At 38.3% G+C, this 23,076-nt stretch overlaps 1 protein-coding gene and 1 pseudogene across 12 annotated transcripts in view; one reads left to right on the top strand and one right to left on the bottom strand.

Annotated features, from left to right (window-relative positions):
- FN1 (fibronectin 1) overlaps positions 1 to 23,076 on the bottom strand; it is a 64,720-nt gene that overhangs the window by 2,279 nt on the left and 39,365 nt on the right. For 2 of the 12 annotated variants that reach the window (XM_036236002.1, XM_016150057.2), the window contains 19 exons: positions 22,698 to 22,880; positions 20,583 to 20,672; positions 18,973 to 19,242; positions 18,137 to 18,253; positions 17,320 to 17,484; positions 16,634 to 16,789; positions 15,874 to 15,987; positions 14,767 to 15,036; positions 13,426 to 13,613; positions 12,255 to 12,342; positions 11,537 to 11,713; positions 10,656 to 10,745; positions 10,247 to 10,426; positions 8,962 to 9,051; positions 7,536 to 8,002; positions 6,430 to 6,568; positions 4,133 to 4,297; positions 2,132 to 2,257; positions 1,497 to 1,603 (listed from right to left, as the gene is read on the bottom strand). In XM_036236002.1, coding sequence (XP_036091895.1) covers positions 1,497 to 1,603; positions 2,132 to 2,257; positions 4,133 to 4,297; positions 6,430 to 6,568; positions 7,536 to 8,002; positions 8,962 to 9,051; positions 10,247 to 10,426; positions 10,656 to 10,745; positions 11,537 to 11,713; positions 12,255 to 12,342; positions 13,426 to 13,613; positions 14,767 to 15,036; positions 15,874 to 15,987; positions 16,634 to 16,789; positions 17,320 to 17,484; positions 18,137 to 18,253; positions 18,973 to 19,242; positions 20,583 to 20,672; positions 22,698 to 22,880 — 3,182 coding nt within the window. The remainder of the gene's footprint in view (positions 1 to 1,496; positions 1,604 to 2,131; positions 2,258 to 4,132; positions 4,298 to 6,429; positions 6,569 to 7,535; positions 8,003 to 8,961; positions 9,052 to 10,246; positions 10,427 to 10,655; positions 10,746 to 11,536; positions 11,714 to 12,254; positions 12,343 to 13,425; positions 13,614 to 14,766; positions 15,037 to 15,873; positions 15,988 to 16,633; positions 16,790 to 17,319; positions 17,485 to 18,136; positions 18,254 to 18,972; positions 19,243 to 20,582; positions 20,673 to 22,697; positions 22,881 to 23,076) is intronic. The other 10 variants (XM_036236003.1, XM_036236006.1, XM_036236007.1 and 7 more) reach the window with 5 other exon arrangements.
- On the top strand, positions 12,427 to 12,545 carry LOC118614055 (annotated as a pseudogene).

The raw sequence follows: 23,076 nt of genomic DNA, 5'->3' as shown, positions 1-23,076 counted from the left end.
GTGTTTCATTTAGCACTTTGCTTTAGAACAGAATAGGTGTCACATATGAAAGGTTTCATGTGCGTCAATAATGAGATGCTGAAGTGAGAACGAAACCTACTTCCCAACAAATTCCCCTTCCATCACATATTTCTTTATCAAGCACATTAACAGAGATGAGTAAGTTCTACGATCACAGTCTTTACAAGTGTTAATGAGAGATACAGAGAGAAAGAGAGAGAGAAAACTCCACAGCTTCTCTGTCAGAATGGGTGGCCTCTCCCTCCCCATCTAATCACCAGGGGTGGATGGAGATCGGTTTCCACAGGCTGCCCTGGGTCCTCATGTGGGGTCGAGGCAGACCCCTGAAAACCCTTCCCGGCCACCAGATTAATTTTTCCAAAGATAATTTCCCATCACGCTTCTTTTCTTCTTGAGCCCTACAACTGACTAATGCCAAAGGCATCAACCAGTGGGTCTTACCTTGGACTAGGGAGCATGCTCCTCTTGCATCAGAATTTGAGGGCTGTGGGGGAAGGTCTGTTTTCATTGAAAACAAAGGACTGTTGTGTCCTTTTGCTTTTGAGTCGTTTTATTTTGAAATTTCAAATATTAGAGGAAGGTACTGCATTTTTTGTTATATTGAAGTAGGACACAGATTAAATGGCTAAGAACTACTGGCTTAAATACTGGACTCTTAGGCTCTGCATAAGTGGCCCCCTACGTCTTCCCATTTAATTTCTCACCACATGACACCAGGCAGAGGGTTGGCTCACTGGAGCCCACACCTGCCAGCTCCTTTCCATCTCATGGGCTGTGATTACCCTGGTTTCTCCACTTCGCTCCCCTCCCATGACCAAATTTTACCCATCCTAAAGCCCAACCAGATTATGCTTCTCTTTTCCATGAAACGGTTCTCGCTGATTCTAGCCTACAAGTCCTACCTGAGAACTGTATTACTTGTCAGACCTACTCAAAACCTTATTTAATTAGCTTGACTTTCAATGTATGCTATTTTAATGTCTCCAACTACTGTACCATTAAGAGCCAGGACCATTCTTCATTCCCTCTGTTCATCTCATAGTCCTTAGCACAGTGCCAGCCTTATAGCAGGAATCTATTTTGGGATTGAGAGAGGGTATGAAGAAGTAGTATCTTCTTATAGCTGCTGAGGTGTTGTTCAAAATATTTAACAACAATGCCGCAGGGGCACCCCTTCGGCAGATTGGAGCTGGAGGCCCAGTGCTACCCAGCATTTAACACTTTAGTTGCTGAAGAAGAGAGACGGTCTGAGAATCGTGGGTGTGGGAGGGGCTGAGGCTGCCACGAAGGAGAACTGGAAAGGACATTCGGGAGCCTTATGCTGGCAACTATGTGCCGACAGGAAATAAGGTGACTCAACGTCTCATTAGGGACACTGCCAACACCTATATGTAGCGCGCACACACGAGAACCTTAACCTTAGTCATCAGTTTATCTTATCTAAATTGTGGGGTGCCTGGCACATCCGGTCTTACCCGCTGGCCTCCAAAGCATGTACAGGAGCAGATAGCACCTAAATATTCCTTCTGCCACTGTTCTCCTACATGGTACGTCTTCCCGTCATCATAACATGTTGTTTCATCTACACAGAGACACAAGCCAGAAGTGCATGTAAGACTGAGAACAATAATGCGGACTTGCCCTCTGTATAAAGATGGGTTCCATTTCTCTCCTAAATTTCTATCGTTACAGCCAAAACACCACGTTTAAGGAAATCATTCGTAAGAAAAGTACCGCTGTATCGATCACAGGGCGGCATTTCCGAACACTAGATCTAACAAACTGAAAAAGTTTTCATGGGAAGATGGAGATCATATTTTAAAAGTTGACTCTAAAGACTCGTAAAGTTTTCTTATAACATTTCACTGCAGTTTATGGTCAAAATACTCGGGATGGAAAAGTGCTAAAGTGCCCTGTAATAACATTAAATCACGGCTCATTTTTGAAGCTAGTCTCCACTTTTCCAAACCAAAAGATTAACAAACCCATCGTTCACTCCTCAAGGAGACCTAAAATCTCCAATCATTTCTGTGACCGAGAGTTATGGCTCAGTAATGATGAGTATGGGAGTGCTTAACAAGGCATGAAAAAATGATGTGTGGCAACGTACGAGGATCACACTTGAATTCTCCTTTCCCATTTCCAAGACACGTGCAGCTCATCATCTGGCCGTTTTCTCCCTGACGATCCCACTTCTCTCCAATCTTGTAGTTTACGCCGTTGTCATGGCACCATTCTGTGGGGTGGGGAAAATCAGACAGAGGCTTATCAGTGTGTCCTGATTCATAAGACAGTGAACACTTGGGATGTATCAGGATCTCAATAGCCCGGTATCTGGAAGAAGTGGTAAGGAAAGTTAAAGGTCATGATCCCGATGACAAACCATTTCTTTTGGTTGGATTTAAAAATATTATCCTTACCATTTAACATTTTCTAGGTTATTTTAAGATCCAGTTTATTCCACCATAATGATGTCACAAGGATAGTCAATGACCTTTGTCTGAATTCTCACTATTAAGGTTTAAAACTGTGGAAAGCTGAACTAGGATTTGAGTATTCTTTGAGGAATAGACCATAGATGAAAATCACTTTGGATTCGCAGAGATCCTGGATACAAAGTAGTTCAATTAACCGAAAAACAAAGATCTGCGGGGTTTCTACATGCCACAACCTGCTTATAAATGGGAAGAATAAAAGAATAAACGTGTGTCAACAAAACAAAAACAAAAACAAGAACAAACAAAACAAAACAAAAACAAACAAAATGATAAATCAATGGTTATTATCTCTAAAGATAAGATTGATTTTGAGGAATATCTAATATAATTACATATCTTTACAATTGCCCATAAAAGATGACTTTTTAATTTCCAAGGTTTATACTGAAACGGAACACACTTCAGAAGTTGTAAAACAATATTCCACTTTTTTCTATTTTATCAATGTCACCCATTCCTTAAACTTTTAAGTTAATTGACAGTTATGACACCTAAGCAAAAAATATGTAATCTGAGCCAAAGAATCGTTTCCCCAATTGCACCTAAGTATTTATATAAGTAATAAATATACAAACTTAAAAGTAGTTCAGTTTCACAAATTAAAAACCACTTAATTGATGTCAAATATTAAAAATTCCAACTCTTAAACAGCGTATGACGTTTCTGCTATTTTTCCTTTTTCAGATGGTCAAGCACAGTATTCTGCATTGAAAAATTAGTTGTTTTTATATTTCAGTCTGAATTTAACTACTTAATGTATACGAGTTAGATAAGCTACTTTGAAAGTCTTTTAAAAATCCATTATGTTTTATTTCTCCAAATATGATTTCTGGATATGTCTGTAGGTTTGTTTATAAGGCACAATAGTTAACACCTGGAAAAATGAACCAATCATCAATAACACGGTCCCCTAAAAAACAAAGCACAAATGAAAGGTTCGTAAACTGTAATATTAAATCTTAAAGCATAAGCAAATTCTCAGATCATTTTAGATAAAAAATAATTAAAATATTAAAATCTCTATAATTTGAAAATCAAATATATTTCAATTGAAGTTAATTCTAAATTACCTACAAATATATTATTTGTACTCCCTACATTACTTGGAAAGATTCAAGCTACCTGATGTGTATATATGTGTGTGTGATATGAGTGTGTGTATGTATATAGACTATCATATGTACACATTTGGTTTATATTGAAAGAGACAGAGTTGTTTGTGAGTATAAATGTGCATGCCCCAAATCACTCAATGCTGAAAATTAAAAGAGATTTGGAATTTCTTTGTGTCTCTCATTAGACCTGGCTCCAAAGAGTTTGACTTCAGTAATTTATTGTAACAGAAAAAAAATTTAAATCGTGTTATCATCATAAATGTAATTATTAGTTATATTGATATACCACCATTGAAATAAAGCAATATTCCTCAAGTAAAATTTCCCATCATTTTTCTATGATGCAAAATGTTACTTTGAGTCAAGCAGCCCCTCCCCTGTTTGCCTCATGTTTGGAAGAGCCCGTGTCAGCCAAACATGATTCCTTGCCACTTGGTGCAAATGCACGGAACGAGAAGAGATGGACGAACAAGAGGGTGGACAAAGCAAGCTACTCACTAGACGAGTCACATCTGAAATGACCACTGCCAAAGCCTAAGCACTGGCAGGAGAGTTTAAAGCCAGTTTCAGACAGTCGCTCCCACTCCTCTCCAATGGCATAATGAGAAACCGTGTAGGGGTCAAAGCACGAGTCATCCGTAGGTTGGTTTGGACCTTGGTCAACTACATGAAGAAAAGGAGGAAAAAGCAAAAAAAAAAAAAAAAAAAAGACATCTTATTGGTGGTTTTGGACCATAAAAAGAAAACCGAATTATTCTATATAATGACTTAATTTAAAACAAAATTCCCAGTAGCATTAAGAAGCATTCACCTGTCCTATCAATGCAACAGCTGGTCTAATAAACGACACTTAGATGTTGCCAACGGACACTTGCCACAAGCATATTAAAAGGGATCCATCTTTCATTTTTGCCATCAGTGCTAAAAAATCATTTCTGGTAAATGTGGATCCTCACCCAATTTAATCCAGTTAAAAATTTCAGTGAGATGCAAAGACTGGAAAAACCTGTCCATGAGTATCTATCTGAGTGACCTTAAACCTAGTTATATTATAGGCATCTGTAATATGAGGATAAAAATAAAAATATCTCTACCTACTCAAGATCTTGTGATGATTACACGAGACCATTAATTCAGAGAACTGGTGTATTGCCAACAATTAGAAAGTGCTCACCAAATAAAGAATAATTACTAGAAGACATCTTTTGCTTTTAATGCAAAAGTCTTAGCATTTTTATATTCTATTATAATGTGATCTTCACTTTCATTATTGCATTTTTTGCATGATAGTGCAAAAATCCTATATTTTATACACTATTATCAATTGTAGGACTGCTTCGCTTTATAAATAAAATCAAATGTTCCAAATAAGAAGAAGCAATGGAATATAAATGACTTAGTAATAAGTAATGAACTCTCTTTATGTTATCTAAGATCTTGGTCTTCATGTTTTAGGAAAGTTTATTTTAAAATAATTCATGCAAACAAAGCATGCTTCAAATTATTCTCTAAAAATTAAATAAACTAACTTTTATGACCTTGAATCCAGTGTATATATTTCGTTTTTACAGTGAAAAAAATCAAAAGCTCAAAAGCCATAGATATTTAAAGTGTCTAATATTTTAAAAGGCACTACCCTGGAAGACAATAGCATTTTGGAGAAATTAAGAAGTCTGAAATGTCTCAAAGCCAGGAGAACCTGGCTAGAATACAGAATATTGCTGCTGGGAAGAAGGAATCAGAAAGAAAAATGGAAGGAACTTAAACTTCTACGAGGGGTTTCAATAACCCTCCCCAAAATAGCCGGGAGTTATAATAACACCTGACTAAAGTTATAGAGACGGAATCTTTTTTAAAAAAAATGATGTGGAAATTCCTTTCATATGGCATTCCACTAGTAAAGCCACACAAAGGAAAAAATATGTGTTACCGCAGATATGCACTGCAACAAGCACAAAACGATCCTCCCCACCTCCACCCCCAGATATCCAACTGCTTAATTCACATGTAAAATAGCGTAGTCATCTATCAAAAACGGAAGGAGGCTGAGATTAAGCAAACTGGCCCTAGGAATAACGTCTGTCACTTGGCAGAGAAAGAATTTAGCACTTCCCGATGATAGAGAACCCTCTGGTTGAGAGATTCGAGATTCACAATTTTGATTATTCCCTATCTCGTGTTCCTTGGTGAATCTTCAGCTGCTGCAGATTGAAAAGTCAAGTGGATTTAAAGAACTTTTCAGGTGCAACCAAGAAAGTCGATGGCCACTCCATCTCGATAGAGGCTTTGAATCTATATAATCAGAAAAATTGGAATAAGGGAGCTCTTTGGATAGAAATGGGCCATGTTGGTAGCATTTTGTATCAGGAATAAACACCAGCTGTCCCTTATGTCTGCTGATGAGAAATTTCCAGTTATGGTACCTAAAAATCACTCAAGAAGATAGCAACATGGTGAGATAGAGAGGGTCTGGGGACAGAGATCAGGAGACTTATGCCCTGTACCAACTCAGATATCACTAGTAGGGACTCAGTGTTAGTCTAAATGTCTGAAGCCCATTCTAGGTCTACCGCCATGTCACTGTTTGAGACTCCATCAAATAGGTATGCGTTTTACAAAGATACTAGAATGTGATTAGGGGAAAATAATTGAATTTAAAAGTTGCTCCTTTACTTCATGATGATGTGTAACATGATTTCCCAAAGTTAAAAGACAACAGCAACAGAGGAACAGTCAGCAGAACAAGCATCCTAGAGGGGAGCCTGGGCCTAAATAAATAACACGCGTTCACATACCTGAGTTGCCCACAGTGACAACCTCCTCCCGAACCTTGTGCCTCTTCTGGTCTTTCAGCGCCTCCACTATGATCTTGTAGGTGGCCCCCCTCGTAAGGCCCGTCAGGGTAGCACTAGCAGAAGTTCCAGGAACTCGGAACTATAATTATTGGCACATCCAAAGTGGGGGAGAAAGCATTAGAGCGAGGAATCCACATGACTTTCCTTATTCTCTCATTAATAGCCCTCGCAGTGTAAACAAAATAAAGGGAGACAAATAAAGAGGGAGGGGGTAAAGGTTCCAACCAGCCAAGGAAAGAAATGGAACTTGGGTGAGGGGGTTCTCACGTTTATGTGCCAGATTTTCCTGCCCAAATCTACCCTATGTGCTCCGCAGTCAGCAGGAGCCCTCAATAATTCTAGATACAGCCTCGGCCGCGTCCCACTGCAGTCAGAGGTCTGTGCAAGGCCTCCGGAAACCCTGGCCATGCCCGCTTTACATAAAATATGGGCACTGCTACGTAGGGAAATTTATTTATCCTGTGCAAGGTGGCACTTGACCCCAATGTTGGGGTCCTTAAAACACTTTGTCAAATCCTCGAATTCAAGTTTCTAAGCCCATAAGTCTTCCACAGTCATAGTGAGTTTTTTAAATTCTGCCACTTTCTAAAAATAAGAATACAATAAAATTGATAATAGTACAAGACAAGTTAAAGAACAGAAGTTTTGGTTAGAGAATTAATCACTTGTAACAGCTGATTTGCACAGCTTTACCTAAGTTCTTTCTCTTTAGATATATTGTAGATAATGAGATTCTTCAAGGGCAAACCATAAATGTAAATTCAGGCAGAATATTTCTCTCTTTTTTCTAGGACCATTTTTTTTTTGTCTGTATTACTAAGGAGCCTCAAATGTGTGAGAATGATAGAAATGATTTCGTTCTCTTTACTAAATAAAAGCTCTGTTACATTCCCCCGAAGTAGAACCATATCAAGATTTTTTTAAAAGGTTGCTTTCTAAGAGGTCCTAGAAATGTAGCCACTTTACTTCAGAGCTCTGGTCACTTTAGTTATCTAACTTACTCCTTTCTAAGCTTCCTAGTCAGAAGTAAAGGAAAAATTAATTACCTGTAACGGTTCTTCATCAATGCCAATTGGATGGCATGAAATTATGTACTCAGAGCTTTCCTGGAATGGGGTCCAAGAGATGGTGGTCTGAGAGACAGCTTCTTGTCCTGTAGAAGCATTTGGATTGAGTCCAGGAACGTGAGGGTAGAGATGGTGGTCTACGTCTCCCCTGGGGACATGACCAATTTGGATATCCTCATTTATATTTGGCGTATATTGTCCTGGCCTATGCCTTACGGGGGTGGCCGCTGTGGGCGGTGTGGTCCGCCTGAAACCATGTTCCTCAAAGATCATTTGTTGCCCAACACTGGGCTGCTGACCCGAAGTGCCAGGAAGCTGAATACCGTTTCCAGTGTCATACTCAGGGTTGGTGATGAAAGGGGTCTTTTGAGCTGTGGAAGGAACATCCAAGATCTCTGGTCCTTGAAGGTTGGGGTGTGGAAGGGTTACCAGTTGGGGAAGCTCATCTAGCCAAGAGAGGTTAGAGCCAAAAAAGCAAAGCGTGTTAAGCTCCCACAAGTAGCAGCAGTAGTCATCATCAATTCAGGCAACAATGACTGTATCGGTCTGATCAAAGACCCTGGAAAACGAGCAGTTTTTAGACCACAAAACACTTTTTCCAGAAAGGAATCTTTATGATTTTTTTTTTCTTAAAGATTTCTTTAGAATTTAGAATGGAAAAAGTGTTGGTATGAACTTAGCACACACACCAAGCTTTGGACTGCCGAGCTCCATAGAAGCTGTCTCTGCTTGAATTAAGCCCAATGAAACTGAAATACGCAGCTTTTTTTTCCTCTTTTTTTTTTCATTTCGGAATTATGTTCTAAGGACTAGAATTCACACGAATTATATCAGAGTCTGAACAATGAGAATTCCAGAGGTTCAGCTCAACTTTTTTTTATGGTTTAAAATGATAAAAATAGATAAAAATAAATATATATATTTTTATTTTAAATTCTCCTATCGGCATAAATATAGCATTTTCTTCAAATTCAACTGAAATTAGATTTAAAAAAGTAAGAGAGCCTTTAGCTCCAAGTTTCAGAAACCAAATAATAAAGACTAACAGGGATTTTTCCCCAACTTTTAAAAAATTTTTTAATTCAACAAATGGTATAAAAAAATAGCAATTTCACTTTTTACATTTTAATATTTTGAAAAAAATTTTGAAAATTTTAAAGGTGAATAAAAGGCTTTGTTTTGGCTAAGAAAAAAAATAAAACTAAACTCAAGAGGAATATAAAACTGGACTAACAGATTATGTGAGGTTATCAAAGAGTAAAACACATATTCTATGCTGTTAGGAAAAAAAGTTTCATGAGAAATTCATCGACACCTGCGGAACATTTTCATTGCAAAATCGATCATTTGTAATTAGTTTTGTCTTGACCATCTCGCTATTATCCAGAAGGTACTCTTTCTTTACCTGTCTTTTTCCTCCCAATCAGAGGCTCACTCTTCTGGTTGTTCTTAAGGGCAATCACTTGGATTGTGTACTCAGTTCCTGGCTCCAGACCTGTTGGAAGGACAGAACATCACATTACGTCTGTGGGCTCAGCTAGTCAAGTGGAGGTTGGTCTCACCAGGTGATACTCCTAGGAAGCAAGCATTCTCTCTCCTTCTGGCTATTGGCCTCTTGAAAGATAAAATAGACTTCACTTTTTTCCGATAAACACCCAAATACTCTGCATACCATGGCCACTTAGCAAATTATTGATCTGAGCAACAAATCTAGCACTCACATAAACACTTATATGCTAGCTTTTCCTGGGTATTCTTTTAACATGTGACCTTATTTACCTTTTTGAATTCCAGAAAATCTATCAGCATTGGGCACTGCCATTGGAATATACATTTGGAAGAGATCATTGCAGATTGTATTCTTGAATCTGCGTAGGCCTAATAACCAGATAGCCCTCAGTGACAAGATCAATGAAAAGTTAGACTACAGGTTAAGTGAGCTCTGTAGGAGAGAGGCATCAATCTTTGTGAGGTCCTTGTAAGAAGTATCTAATTCAACTCCTCCCATATCTGATTCTATTTTCCTATCCCCAAAGTTCTAAAAAAAAAAAAAAAAAAAAAAAAAAAAAAAAGCAGTGTCTCCTTCTGGTACCTGTGTGTTCTACAGGATTTTTAAGTCTAGATACCCTAAACACAGTTTGAAAATTTAATCTCTTGGACAAAAATAATACCAGAGGCCTGTGATCTTTCCCACTGAAACAGGCAACTCTTAATCCCCCTTCCTGGCATTCTCTCCTGCGTAATAGGGCATCACTTTGCCTCAAGACCTATTCTGTGAAAGTAGATAATGAGGGGCAATAGCAGGTGGCACTCTGGGCAAGTCCTGCAAGATCATCATCAGATCTTCAGGGTGTTGAGTGAGAGGAGAGGACCACAATTAGCTAGTTTGTTTTGAACAATGTATTTTTCTAGGACTAGATGAACAGGTATCTGGCAAACATACAGCAAATAAAAAGACTGTAGTATGCCCTTATGACAGCATTGAAATTATTGCATTTTTATTAATTCATGCTTTTTGAAGTGGATCAAGCTTTATAGCTCCTATATAGAGAATGTTTTTTGTTTTTTGATTTATCAGAAATGGGCTTCTTGTTCTCATGGTAAGCATCCAAGACACAGTTGGAGTCTGCTAAGCACTTTGTGTGTCTTAGAGAGTAAGGAGAAAAATGGCAACATGGAAGCAGCAATACCAGTAATAGTAGCCTCTGTGACGCCAGGGCGAGGCCGAGGGACCACTTCTCTGGGAGGGGATCCAGGCTTCTCATACTTGATGATGTAACCAGTAATCTTGGCACGTGGTGGCTGCCATGATACCAGCAAGGAGTTAGGTGTGGTGGCCAGGAAACGCAGGTTGGATGGTGCATCAATGGCTAAAAGAAAATAAAATTCAGTCTCTCAGAAAATGAACCACCAAGAAAATTACTTTCACCCTCTTTTCCCAGTCCTTAAAAATGAACTCGAGAGGATCTGAGTGTCCTATGAACTGTAAAGATGCACCGTGATCTATAATGCAAAACCGTCAGCTTCGTTTTTGTTTCTTAAGTTCACATGACTGATGACGTAAGTAGTTGGAGTGTCTTCAGTAGAAAGTGTAGTTACCAGTGGAGGCATCGATGACAACGGGGGAGCTCCGGGCATTGTCATTCAGGGTGTACAAGTGGATCTTGTAGTCAGTGCCGGGTTGTAAACCTGGGATTTGTAAAGAGATTATTTTTATCTGATCTTGGTTTACTAGGAAATGCTTCAAACTCATCTGCAATTTTCATGGTTACTCTACCGTCCCTTATTTATACAAGCCACAGAAGTGGTTCACATTTAAACAATAAATTAGAGCACGGTATGGGTGTTAACTGTTAATGAGAAACATTATCTCAAAAGAAAATCACTGATGCATACAAAGACTAAAATAAATCTGGAAATACAAAATGATATGTTAGCAGGGGCCCTCTTGGCACATGAGAGGTGAGCGCCTACTGGAGGTGTTTTCTCTTTACCATAATCTCATAGTCATTGGTCGATAACTGGAATCAGAATTTTAAATCTCAAAAAGGCCTAGATGACCCAGATAGTGAACATTCTCTGATCACAACATTGATCTTTATGAAGTAGTGTTGTTTGCTTTTTAAAATTTAATTAAGCTTCATAATCTATATTAATGTTAAGAACACTACACCACCATTTCAGTGTTTTTTAATTTTAAGCATCATATTATAATTTTTTTATATAAGAAAGGGTACATTGATTAAAAATCAAAATGATGAATGGAACTCATGCCATTTCTCTGTCAAATAAAATCAGGCATTCACAGGACAAAACTATTCCTGATCATGGTTTGAAAATAAGTTTTTAAGAAATACAGCTGGGCTATCATAAAACACTGAAAATAAATAGAATCAGTGGAAATGGTAGAATAACTAATAAGCTAATTTATGTTGTGAATAGCAGTGCACAAATGTGGTCAGAACAGTGAGCTCCCTGACCTGTGATGGTGTAGCTTCTGACATCTGGACTGATGGTTCTCTGAACTGGACTCTGGCCATTTGCTGGAAAGGCATCAACTTGGAAGCCAGTGATCGTCTCAGTCTTGGTTCTCCAGCTAATGGTGATGGTGGTCTCAGTAGCATCTGTCACCCGGGCCCTTCTTGGAGGGCTGACATCTGTGTGGGATCATAGCTAGAGATTAGTGCCTGGCCAGCTCATGCAGATAAGGTTTTGACATTTAAAAATGTCTCTTTATTATGTACCAAATATGTTTACTTCTATACTTGAAAAATAATGTGTAAATTTTCTGAAAGAGCAAACCATGAGAGCATATGTGGCAGAAAACTAGAATCTAGGCCCACTTTTGTCCAATATTTATTGCGCTGTTAAGATACAGTAGAAGGCAGCGTGTCCTCCCCAAACTTAACTCTATGAAAGTAAATCCTAACAAGTAAAGCATAAAACAGGTGTTAGTCTTCATTCATAACACCAGTGTTTAAACATTATGAAGTGATTTCATTTCTGTGCCAGTTGATCACTTTCTGGAGGAGCATAAAAGGTGCCAGCATAAGTCAAAAAGATGGGCTAGCAAATCACCTTCCAAATTGGGAGCCATTCCGTCGTTAACTTAATGATCTAGAAAATCATTTACCGTTCATTAATTTCTGTACCGTTTATACAGAATGTTTGTAGATACTAAAAAGTTTGATTACTCACTCTCCAGAGTAGTGACAACTCCCTGAGCTGGTCTGCTTGTCAAAGAGTCCTTAAGAGCATAGACACTCACTTCGTATTTAGTGGCCACCTAGAAAGAAGGACACAGTAAGCTTTAGCTATATGATCTGAAGCCCAAGGATTTTCACTACAGCATTAGGAAAACATCATAGCTGTCTACAGCCGTGCTACCCTGAACAAACACAATCCTGTCTGATCTCGGAAGCTAAGCAGGGTTGGGCCTGGTTAGTACTTGGATGGGAGACTACCTAGGAAGACCAGGTGCTATAAGTATAAAATAGAAAAAAAAATTAAAAAATAAGAGATCATAAATCGACAAGGTCCTTGCAATCTGTGAGGTCAACCAAGAGTTGTCTCACCTAGAAAGTTAAAAAAAAAAAAAAAAAAACATGGTTATAAAAAAAAAATTAAGTAAATAAACTAACAAAACCCATAGCACTATAAATTCCTATATTAATTTCATTCCTACATTGAAAATGTTCAACAACATATTTAAATTACATGAATTTAGGAGTTAAGCCCAACTAAGTCACAACTTACATACTTAAACTAAGCTGAAATAAAATGAGAAAAATGGGTATTAGCCTATTTTTCTCCTTTATGAACTGACAGGTGTAAACTGAGATTTTTTTTTTTCATTTTAGAGAGACAAAGAGAATCCTCTATTCTATCTCTAAACCCTCTTACTGTCATTTCTCCCGGGATTAAGCTTATGTAAAATGTACATAAATTTCCTAGGTTCCTGGATAGTTTTCTCTATGTATGGCTAGGAAAGACTAAAAATGTTTTAATGAAGGTAAGGTCAGGCTGGGTTGGTACGAACTAGACAGAGTAACCGAGCTCAGAAAATGCATGACCAAAGTATATTCATGCAAGCATTCAGTCTGTAGATATATAAATCACCCCCGACATACAACCTTTTAAAATAAACAATACATTTAAAGAACTGTGCGACATCCAAAGCTATTTATAAAATTGTCCCCAATAGTCATCTGAAAAAGCTTAGGTCAGCATAGAGGAATTCTACTTGATACGAAATTACAATAAAATTATTTGATAGCAAGGACAAAGAACAGATTTATTACATTTCTACAACCTTAAATTGTAAGAGATGACCTAGTTCTTTATACCAGTGTAAAAGAGTACTTCTCACCATGAGTCCTGATACAACTACAGATGAGCTATCAGGAGCAAGGTTGATTTCTTTCATCGGTCCTGTCTTCTCCTTGGGGGTCACCCGCACTCGATACCCAGTGAGCTGAACACTGGGTGCTGTCCACTGGGCGGTGAGGCTCGTTGGTGTAACCTGAGTGAACTTCAGGTTGGTTGGTGCAGGAATGGCTGTTGGGATGGTCATTGGTTAGAGGTCATCTTATAGGAAATGGGGAAAATGGAAAATAAAGTGAAATCCAAGAAGTAGAACAGATTGTGCTTCTTTGGTTAGGTGGGTTCCCCGGTCGAGCAAAGACTCAGTACGAGAGAGTACAAGAAGGGATGCAAAATGAAGAAAATGTTCCCTGAAAAAATGTTTTATATCCACCCATATTCAGAATCACTGGAAACATGGGTAAATGTCAGAATTCTAAGAGACTTTAGGTTTTAGAAGATATTTATTGCTTTCCCTTAAAAAATAAAACAAGTCAATTTAACTAATTGTCCATTAGGATTGATTTTCCATTTATATGGCAAGATGAGCAATAGCCTTTTTCCTATATAAGTTATGTTTTCATGGAAAACCTTTTCAGAATCTTCCATCCTCCTAATGTTAAAATATTCTTTTTATTTGGACCCCATGGCTGACATCGCTGCTAAATTTGAAGTAATCTGTGTGGTGCAGCATAAGAAAATTGGCTCACAACAGAAGCAGAAAAGAAAAGCAAAGAGCAATAACACAGATTGTCACCTCCAGGATTTATGCTGTCACATCTTTAGCATTCCACTCTGCTTCAGAAACAAAGCACAAGAGGGGAAAGTATTGTGGACAGCATTTGCTCTACCAACTGTTCCCTATGAGCCTGATTCTCAATCCTTTAAGCAAATTATATGCCCAGCACACGCTAACTAACCAGAAAAGGAAAGTCTTACCCACGTGTTCTCAGAATCATGATGCTATTAAATGGCGCAGGTTGGGTTCCTTTTTTAGAGTAAGCTCTAGGATGCCAAAATTCTTTCCTTTATACACAGTGAGCATAACTACAGGGAGTCATAGCTTTGGAAACAATCCACGATTATAGTAGTATCTTCTAATGTCTTGCTTTATGGCCTTGCTTATAAGCCAAGCTACTCCAAAATTTCCTTTTATTAGACTTTAAATAAACATCATCTAAATTTCACTGTTTAGTACTATTCCTCTTAAAGAGGGTCTTTGCTAATAGAGAGGCTGCTTTTTTCACCCCCTAACACGGGAATCGATAGCCCGATCAAGTATAATTCATTCAGCAGAGCATAAAGCCGCTGCTCCCATGAGCACCCAGTGGTACAATTAACGATATACCTGTGGACTGGGTTCCAATCAGGGGCTGGCTCTCCATATCATCGTGCAAGGCAACCACACTGACTGTGTACTCAGAACCAGGCCTGAGGCCTTTCAGCTCTGCAGTGTCTTCTTCACCATCAGGTGCAGGGAATAGCTCATGGATTCCATCCTCAGGGCTTGAGTAGGTCACCCTGTACCTGGAAACTTGCCCCTGTGGGCTTTCCCAAGCAATTTTGATGGAATCGACATCCACATCAGTGAATGCCAGTCCTTTAGGGCGATCAATGTCTGTTAGGCAAATTAATGGTAAGAGGTTATGTGAAAAGCAAGTTGTGAAATAAGCATTTTTATAACGTGCAAAGCAGTTTTGCAGATACCATTTTCTTTGATGAATTAAATTCCAATTAACCCACTATTACATGGAAAATTTCTTGACACTTGCTTAAATATTCTTGGTTTAGAAAATATTTAATGTTGCATCACTTATTAAAACATAGGTGTCCAGGAGGTGCATAGACGCCCTGCAAAATGTCCTCACAATGAGGATTTATTTGTGTTAATTTTAAGATCTCCCACCAAAATTTGTTTTCGCAATGTGATGTTAGTTTCATAGACCTGAATTTTCTATACCTTGGAAGTGGTAAAGTTGATTTTCAAAGTTAAATTTAAATTATTAAAATCCTTCTGTAACTCTTCTCCCCACTCCCCCCCCCCCCTCCAAACACCAATAAGTATTTACATTAAATGCTGGTCCAGCCACAGTCCTCCACATGCTCCAAGAAGCACACTTCAATCAACTTTACCATCCAGTCATAGAAAAACAGGTCCTAGCAATATAATTTGTAGATGTGATATAGGCAAATAAGATTTTGCTGAGGCCATTTGAGCAAAAGAAATTTAAAGCACAGAAACTAACTATGGTAAATCCCAGAACTTCTTTCCCTATATGTTCACTGCTAAGCACTGAGAAGGGGAAAAAAAATGTTTATAAGGGACTCAGCTCAAGATACAAACAAACCAAATTGACTTTCCCTGTGTCTAATCGCAAAAGACACGCAGAGGGCATTCAGATGCCTAAGAACAAAATCTGACTCTGAAAATGGAAAAGAAGCACTGGTTACGTACTGGTTACTGCAGTCTGGACCAGAGGCTGACTCTCTCCATTTTGATTCTGAGCGTAGACACTAACCACATACTCCACTGTGGGCTGCAAGCCTTCGATAGTCATTTCTGTTTGATCTGTAAAGGGAGAGAAAAGCAAATGCAGCATCTCTGTCATCCACTGTAGGGTCATCCAAGTGACTTTCAGAGTTCAGTAGTAAATGCATGGTGGCCTGGATTTTCGTTTGCAGAATTATCATGAAAATATGAAGGAGTCAGGCATGGATTTCCTCTTGGATAAACATGTTCACTGCTAATACAAATTACCATATTGGAATAAAGTCTCACCAAAGAACAAGCTCCAGAATTTAATAGGAAGCCCCCAACAATGAATAACGCTAATCGTGAAAAAAAATAAAGATTATCTATTGCCTTAGGATCCTAATTTCACAAGCATTTTGTATAAAACCAAAAATGAGAGCTAAAGAGATCTTTAAAAGTCAGTCAGGCCACCTCTCTCTTCCGGGCGTCCATGACGAACACCACCACAAAGATGCACCTAATAATTTAAGATGTCCACACCATAAAACAGAACTATGCACATAAAAACAGATCCTAAAAGTTATCCAAAAATTCTACTGTGGAGGGAGTAGGAAACAATCTTGAGCACAGAATTCACAAATGAAGAAACTGACATAATGATAAATGAGTTAGGTGGCCATTTATTTTCAAAAGCATTCTGGTCTGTTTATCCTGATACATGTGAGATGCTGGCGATTCTCACCTGGACCTGCAGTTTTAGTTTTTGATGGTCCCAGGCCATTCTTGGGAGTAGCGGTCACTCTGTAACCTGTAACGGGGGAAGTGGAAGGCAGCCACCTGACACTGATACTGTTGTCCTGGACGTCAGTCACTTGCATCTGGGCTGGTTTGTCAATTTCTGTAAATGACAACAAGGAGAAATGAGTGAAGCCACAGTCTACGGAATAAGACTGACAAGTCCCTGTCACTAGTTACGATACATACAGGATGGTCTCTTATGACAATTAATGACTCCCAGGTGTTTCTTTTGCAGAAACAGAGACAGCTTTTGGGGGCAGGGCAAGCATTTAGATGCCATCACCCATTTTCAAGATGGCTGCTTCATTCACAAAGAAACTACATTCCAGGTAGGTGTTTATCTTCTTACCTTATCAGTGCATTCATTCATTCATTAACAAATACTTATCGAACACACTCTATGTCTGTCTCTATTGTAGGCACATGGAAAATATCGATAACAAAATCAGACAACAATCCCCGCCCTTGGGGGGTGCTTCTTTGTATATTTGGCTCAAAGTCGGCTAGCTGTAGATGTTGCTTTGTCTTATTAAAAAAGAAAAGCAACGTACAATGGATAAAATACCTTGGGAGAACATCGTAAAAACTATCAAAGTAAATATGCATGTGTCATCCCAGAGGAGTCGGTACCTGTTCGATAATCAATGGAAACTGGCTTGCTGCTCGCTGGGCTGTCCCCACGGCCAGTGACAGCATAAACAGTGATGGTGTAGTCTACTCCAGGTTTCAGGCCACTGATGGTAGCTGTAGACTTGCTTCCAGGCACAGTGAACTCCTGAACGGGGCTATTTCCTCCTGTTTGAAAAGAGAGCAGTTCAAAGTATGAGGAGGGGGATTACTGAGTAAATGGATTAACATACTGAGAGTAGCATGTAAGTCAAACCTTTGCATATTCCCTTTAAAAGAGTGCCATTAACAGGGCTTGAACAGAAAGGTATATTTATTTATGCGAGTGTGTAAAAATTGGGAGGAAACTGCAGTTAATGCTATTTTAACATCCTAGCTTTAAGAAGTCACTGAGTTGTTGGTTAACATGAAAAGAGAGAAGAAAGTAAATCCTCAACCCAGGATTGCAAAAATGGTGTTCCTTTTTCAAAATTTTAATGGCGCGTATTCATGTTAAATAAAATTTTGAAAATACGGGAAAGTAAAAAGAAGAAAAACACGAAGCACTTACCATTTTGCCACTGATAATATGCTCGTGAATTTACAATCCTTTCTTCCTTAATTCTACTGTTCCCCCTCTAGTATTATACAAACAACTTTTTATCTTGATTTTGCCACCAATTATGTCATATATATTTTCCATATATTTGTTGGAAAAGACAAGGCTCCACTGAATGGACTTGCCAAACTTCCTTTTATGATGTGTTTACTGTGGGCTTTCAGATTACCCACAGCAGAATCTGGCTTGATCAGGATATGAAACAGCATTTCACTAACGCACCTGTTTCTCCATAGGTGATCCGGTAATATCTCACTGTGACAGCAGGAGCATCCCAGCTGATCAGTAGGCTGTTGGGGGTCGTGGCAATAACTTCCAGGTCTCTTGGAACATCAGAAACTAGAAAGAGTAAGAGAGTGAGGGGTGGGAGGGGGTTTTCATATCTATAACTTTCAAATGATGCCCAGATTTACATTTTGTTCATTTTCCTGATAATTGCTTTATAATTCTTTCATATGATAATGCAAACACTATGAAATCAGCAGAATTAAAAAATATAAACAATTTAAGGTAAAGGGTTAAGGAGTCAATTCAAATTGTGATAAAATGATGATTTTAAATTTATCAAAGGGTTTTTTCCCCTCAACTTATTATTTTGAAAAAATTTAAAGTGACACAAAAGTTGCAAATATAATATAACAAACATGCATATTCCTGTCCTTTAAGTATTTGCTAACTAGTAATGTCTCTCTCTCTCTCTCTCTCTCTCTCTCTCTCTCTCTCTCTCTCTCTCTCTCTGTTAATCCATGTGCAACTAGATATCATAATGATAATTTTAAGTATTTCAGCATCTATCTCCTAATTACATTAAAATAATTATGTCTTTAAGGGAACTCTGAAATAGAGTGTTTTCTATATTTTGAATAAGCCTGTAGCTGTTAAAATGCATAAATACCTAAATCAGGAGAGAAATTTCTTGGGATACTAAAAAGTATCTTCTTTAATATAGTCTGAGGAGATTTTTCCTTTTTGAGATGATGACTTAGACAACACAAAGCTATTTCGCAGAAGACATCACCTGCATTGGAAAGTCCTTTGAAGACCAGAAAACAAGTTACCTGTTGATTGCTGGCCAACCAAGGGGGCACTTTCCTCTCTGCCATTAAGCGCAACGATGCTGACCACATATTCTGCCCCTGGATTGAGGTTGGTGAGGGTGATGGAATTCCGAGATGGGGGCACTCGATCTTCTCGAGGTCTTCCGCCACTGTGTTCAGGATGATGGCGAATCCTGTAGCCAGTGATGGTGGCTCGAGGAGCAATCCAGTGGACAGTGAAAGAGTTGGCAGTGATATCAGAAAAGTCAATGCCAGTTGGAGAATCGAGACCTGTTTTTTCCACCCCAGGGGAAGAAGAGAGAGAATGAGAGAGAGAAAAAAAGACACCAGCAGCTTAGGGAGTGAGAAAAAGCACAGGAGAAAGTAACATACATCCCACGTTTCTATTTTTCTCATTAACACAGTGAACTGCCATAAACCTCAGGTTACGATGCACTGATTCTACGCCATGTATAAATTTCAAATTCATAAACTGACTCAGTTCAAAATGGCCAACTCAAGCATTCTCTTCATTTTTCTTTTGCTGTGATCCAAGTGTCATTACAGTAGGTTACATGTATCATTAAAGTAGGTTTCCACATCATATTTGAAGACTAAGTGTTTAAGAAATTCTGGGAATTGATATTTTCAAATGCTTCAGTGTTCAAGTATTCTATGTTTCATTCCTATAAGTGGATCTCTCAAAGTAAGACAAGATCTGCCCACTCTCAAGTTAAGTGTTTGGCTCTCAAAGAAGCTTCCTGTGCTTGAGGGAATTGATATGTCAACATGGTGATAATGATGCCAAACATAAAACTTTCTAAAACTAAAATAAGACATTATTCTGGACAAATTACAATGTAAGTAATTTCTCATGAATTGAGAATTTAGTGCAGTACAGAAAACTAGCAAAAATTTAGAGTTCATCTCCAATTCAAATCACTTAACCTCTCTGAGACTTCCAACAAATTTCTGTTTCAGTTATAACATTTACTTATTCTATTCAATAGCATATTCAAACCAAATTGAGATATCAGAACTCCTTTTTGGAAGCAAATGGACTATAACAAATATATTAATAGATATACTAAACTGCACTTTGTTAAACAGAAAATTTTTTTTAAAACACTCCTATTTAAGAAAGGACATCATTTTATGGGATTCAAATTCCTTTTTATAGTAAATGAATATTTCCTCAAGTAGAAAAAAGAGATAAACTTGTTGGCTTAGTAAAAAAAAATACTTATATGACAATGACAGCATTGGGTCCATCATTAGACAGAGCTGCCTAATGAGAAGGAATGTTTGCCATCTCTAAATAATAGACATTATGAGATACTCTTCTAGGGAATTTTTTAAAAAGATAGACGACAAAGTTTCTAGACTAAGTTTCATCCTCTCTGGAAGCAGAGAGTAGAATCTTGGTGACAAAGTCAGGGTAATAGTTGAATAGGTGTCTTTTAATTTTTAAGACCAGCAATAAAAAAAAAAAAAAAGTAATGACAAGGCTACAAGCACCACCATCACCACCACAAAAGATGGGGATGTATTTTTAGAAGACACATCCCATTTTGTTATTTCAAATCGGAAGGTGAAAGCTACTTGATAAGCATATTGCCAACATGACTCACCTGTTTTCTGTCTTCCTCTAAGAGGTGTGCTCTCATGTTGTTCATAAACACTGGAGACACTGACTAAATATTCTGTCCCAGGCAGGAGATCTAAAGAGGCAAATGAGACTTATTTTAAAATTGTGCTTGAAAGCATGAAAAACCAAAGCAGCCCTGGGACTACGTGAACTTATAACATGTCCAAGTGTCCAGTTCTATAGCCTGCTTATACCTGAGCGAACGACACTGCTCGGAGATGGCTGTCATTAGGTGATAGGGAAGGTCACCTTGCCCCGTAGCATCTCTAAGTCTTGCCCTCAGTTCCACCTCTGTAAGTAACTCACCTCCATGAGTGTGACTCAGAGGGCTCTGCAATAACGTGGAGTTGCTGTAACATAGTAATATTTCTATCACCCACTTAATAGTGTGTCTGTTGAAGGCATGGGATAATGGTGACCTTAGCGCTATAGACTGTCATTTACTCCTCAGAATAATCCAGTGAAGTAGCTTGCTACTTTTTTAAAACAGCTTTACTACCATACAATAAACTGTTATGTATTTAAAGCGTTCAGTTTGGCAGGTTTTGACGTATCGCCACATTTTAGATAATGAGCATATCCATCACCTCCAAAAGTCTGGTTTACAATTACTCCCATTTTGCAAATGAGAAAACTGAGGCATAATGAAGTTACCTTCTTTGATGTATTTACCCAAGATCAAACAGGAGTTTCCCAGGCCATGACCAATGGTCTTGATAATTAACTTTTACTGGAAAAGTAATACCTCAAAGGGAAAGTGATCAGTTCTACCATATTAAGATGAGAACAGAACACTTACAAAAAATTACTTATACATTTCTGTATATCCTCTTCTCCCATTTTTAGGTACCAAAAAAACGTACAGTATAAAGTTATTAACCATTGAACTACTCACTAAACCCCTTTCCCCTCTGCATTGTCTCCCCTTCAGGCTTTTAAAAGAGGCTCCTGCTGGGGACTTGGACTCCACTTTCCTCCTTTCTGCTTTGGCTAGAGGCAATTTAACCACTTAGGACCTCAGTTGCTTCATTTGTAAAATAGGGTCATAATGGCTTCTCTGGGGGGAATATGGCTACCTTGGGATCTAGAGTAGGATCTAGAACAAGTTCTTAGAACACATAATGGACATGTGATGGGTCTGTGGCTAAGGTGGGGCAGACACTGGTCCTGAGGTAGGGGCTCCTGTGTAGTGATTGACAGTGCTCAGAAGAGAAACAACAGCCCCACTGGTGGGCAGATGGAAGGATGCTCTTGCTCTCAGCCACAAAATGAGAAACCAAAACTGTGGTCATGTAGAGCTGTTTTTCACTTTTTAAAATATGTCGGAAGGACAGAGGGTGTTTTCGCCCATCGTTTGGTGATGACCTAAATCTGTTATTTTTTCCTTATGTAGAAACTGGCTGTTTGTATGTATATACTTTATTATAATGAAAATACTGAGAAGCAACACTTACTTGAAACATAACACCATATTGTAGCTCACCTTAATTTTCTTTAATAAAAGATATCTATTTCAAAAGAGTAGGAACTCGAAAAATACAATTTCCATAAATTGTTGTTTATTTTAATGTCAGTTGTTTTCTAAGTCCTCAGCCTTCAGAGAAATCCTGCTAACAGATTCTCTTTGTAATACAAATTAAACTGGTTCTTCCTTCAAAAGAGCATCTTGGTCTATCTTGAGTAACCAGTTTCTACGTTTTCCAATGCTAAATAGATTCCCTGCTGACACTTTTGTAAAGAATGATAATAAAACAGATATGGTGACACTATTTTCAATCTTCGTTTGCTCTCTAAACATTCAGATTTAGTTACATAATTTCTCTTGACATACATTTTTACGTGCTTATGTGGAAGCAGAACTTGTTCACTGCTGTTTTTCCACGGATTTTTTAAAAAAAGTTGTAGTTATCAAAGTTAAATTAAAATAACAATAAACATGACATCTTCCAAACTCTACAGAGCTGCATGTCAGAGTCAGAGTTTAGTTTCTAGCTCTGTCGTAGCTGTCTTGAGCATAGTTGCGTCTACCTGATAACTCAGAATTCTTTCCTTCTGCTCCAGTTTAGTATTTATTGAACAGACGCATTTGACTACTTACTTGTTAAGACCACTGCGTTGTCTGAAGGAGAAATTGACAACTCTGCAACATCTTCCTCATTTTTCACAGGTGAGTAGCGCACCAGGAAGTTGGTCAATTCAATGGATGAAGGAGGGGCCCAGGTAACACGAATCGTGTCTGGACCAATGTTAGTGAATCGCAGGTCAGTTGGAGGAGGGACAGCTGGTTTCAAATAAGAAGGAAAACTAAGTTAATGTGATGTAAAACCAAAAGCTAATAAAAATAGCTGGAAAAGTAAAATCGATATTTCATGCACAAAGGAAACGAGTCATAATCATGCAAATAGTCTAATCTAAGTCTAACCTAAATCGTAGTAAACTATAGTTGACCTTTGAACAACACAGGTTGGAACTGCATG

This window comes from Rousettus aegyptiacus, unplaced genomic scaffold (assembly GCF_014176215.1).
Source record: "Rousettus aegyptiacus isolate mRouAeg1 unplaced genomic scaffold, mRouAeg1.p scaffold_m13_p_2, whole genome shotgun sequence".
NCBI classification, from domain to species: domain Eukaryota; kingdom Metazoa; phylum Chordata; class Mammalia; order Chiroptera; family Pteropodidae; genus Rousettus; species Rousettus aegyptiacus.
Note: the sequence above shows the minus strand (reverse complement) of the source record. Positions and strands in the feature narration are given on the sequence as shown.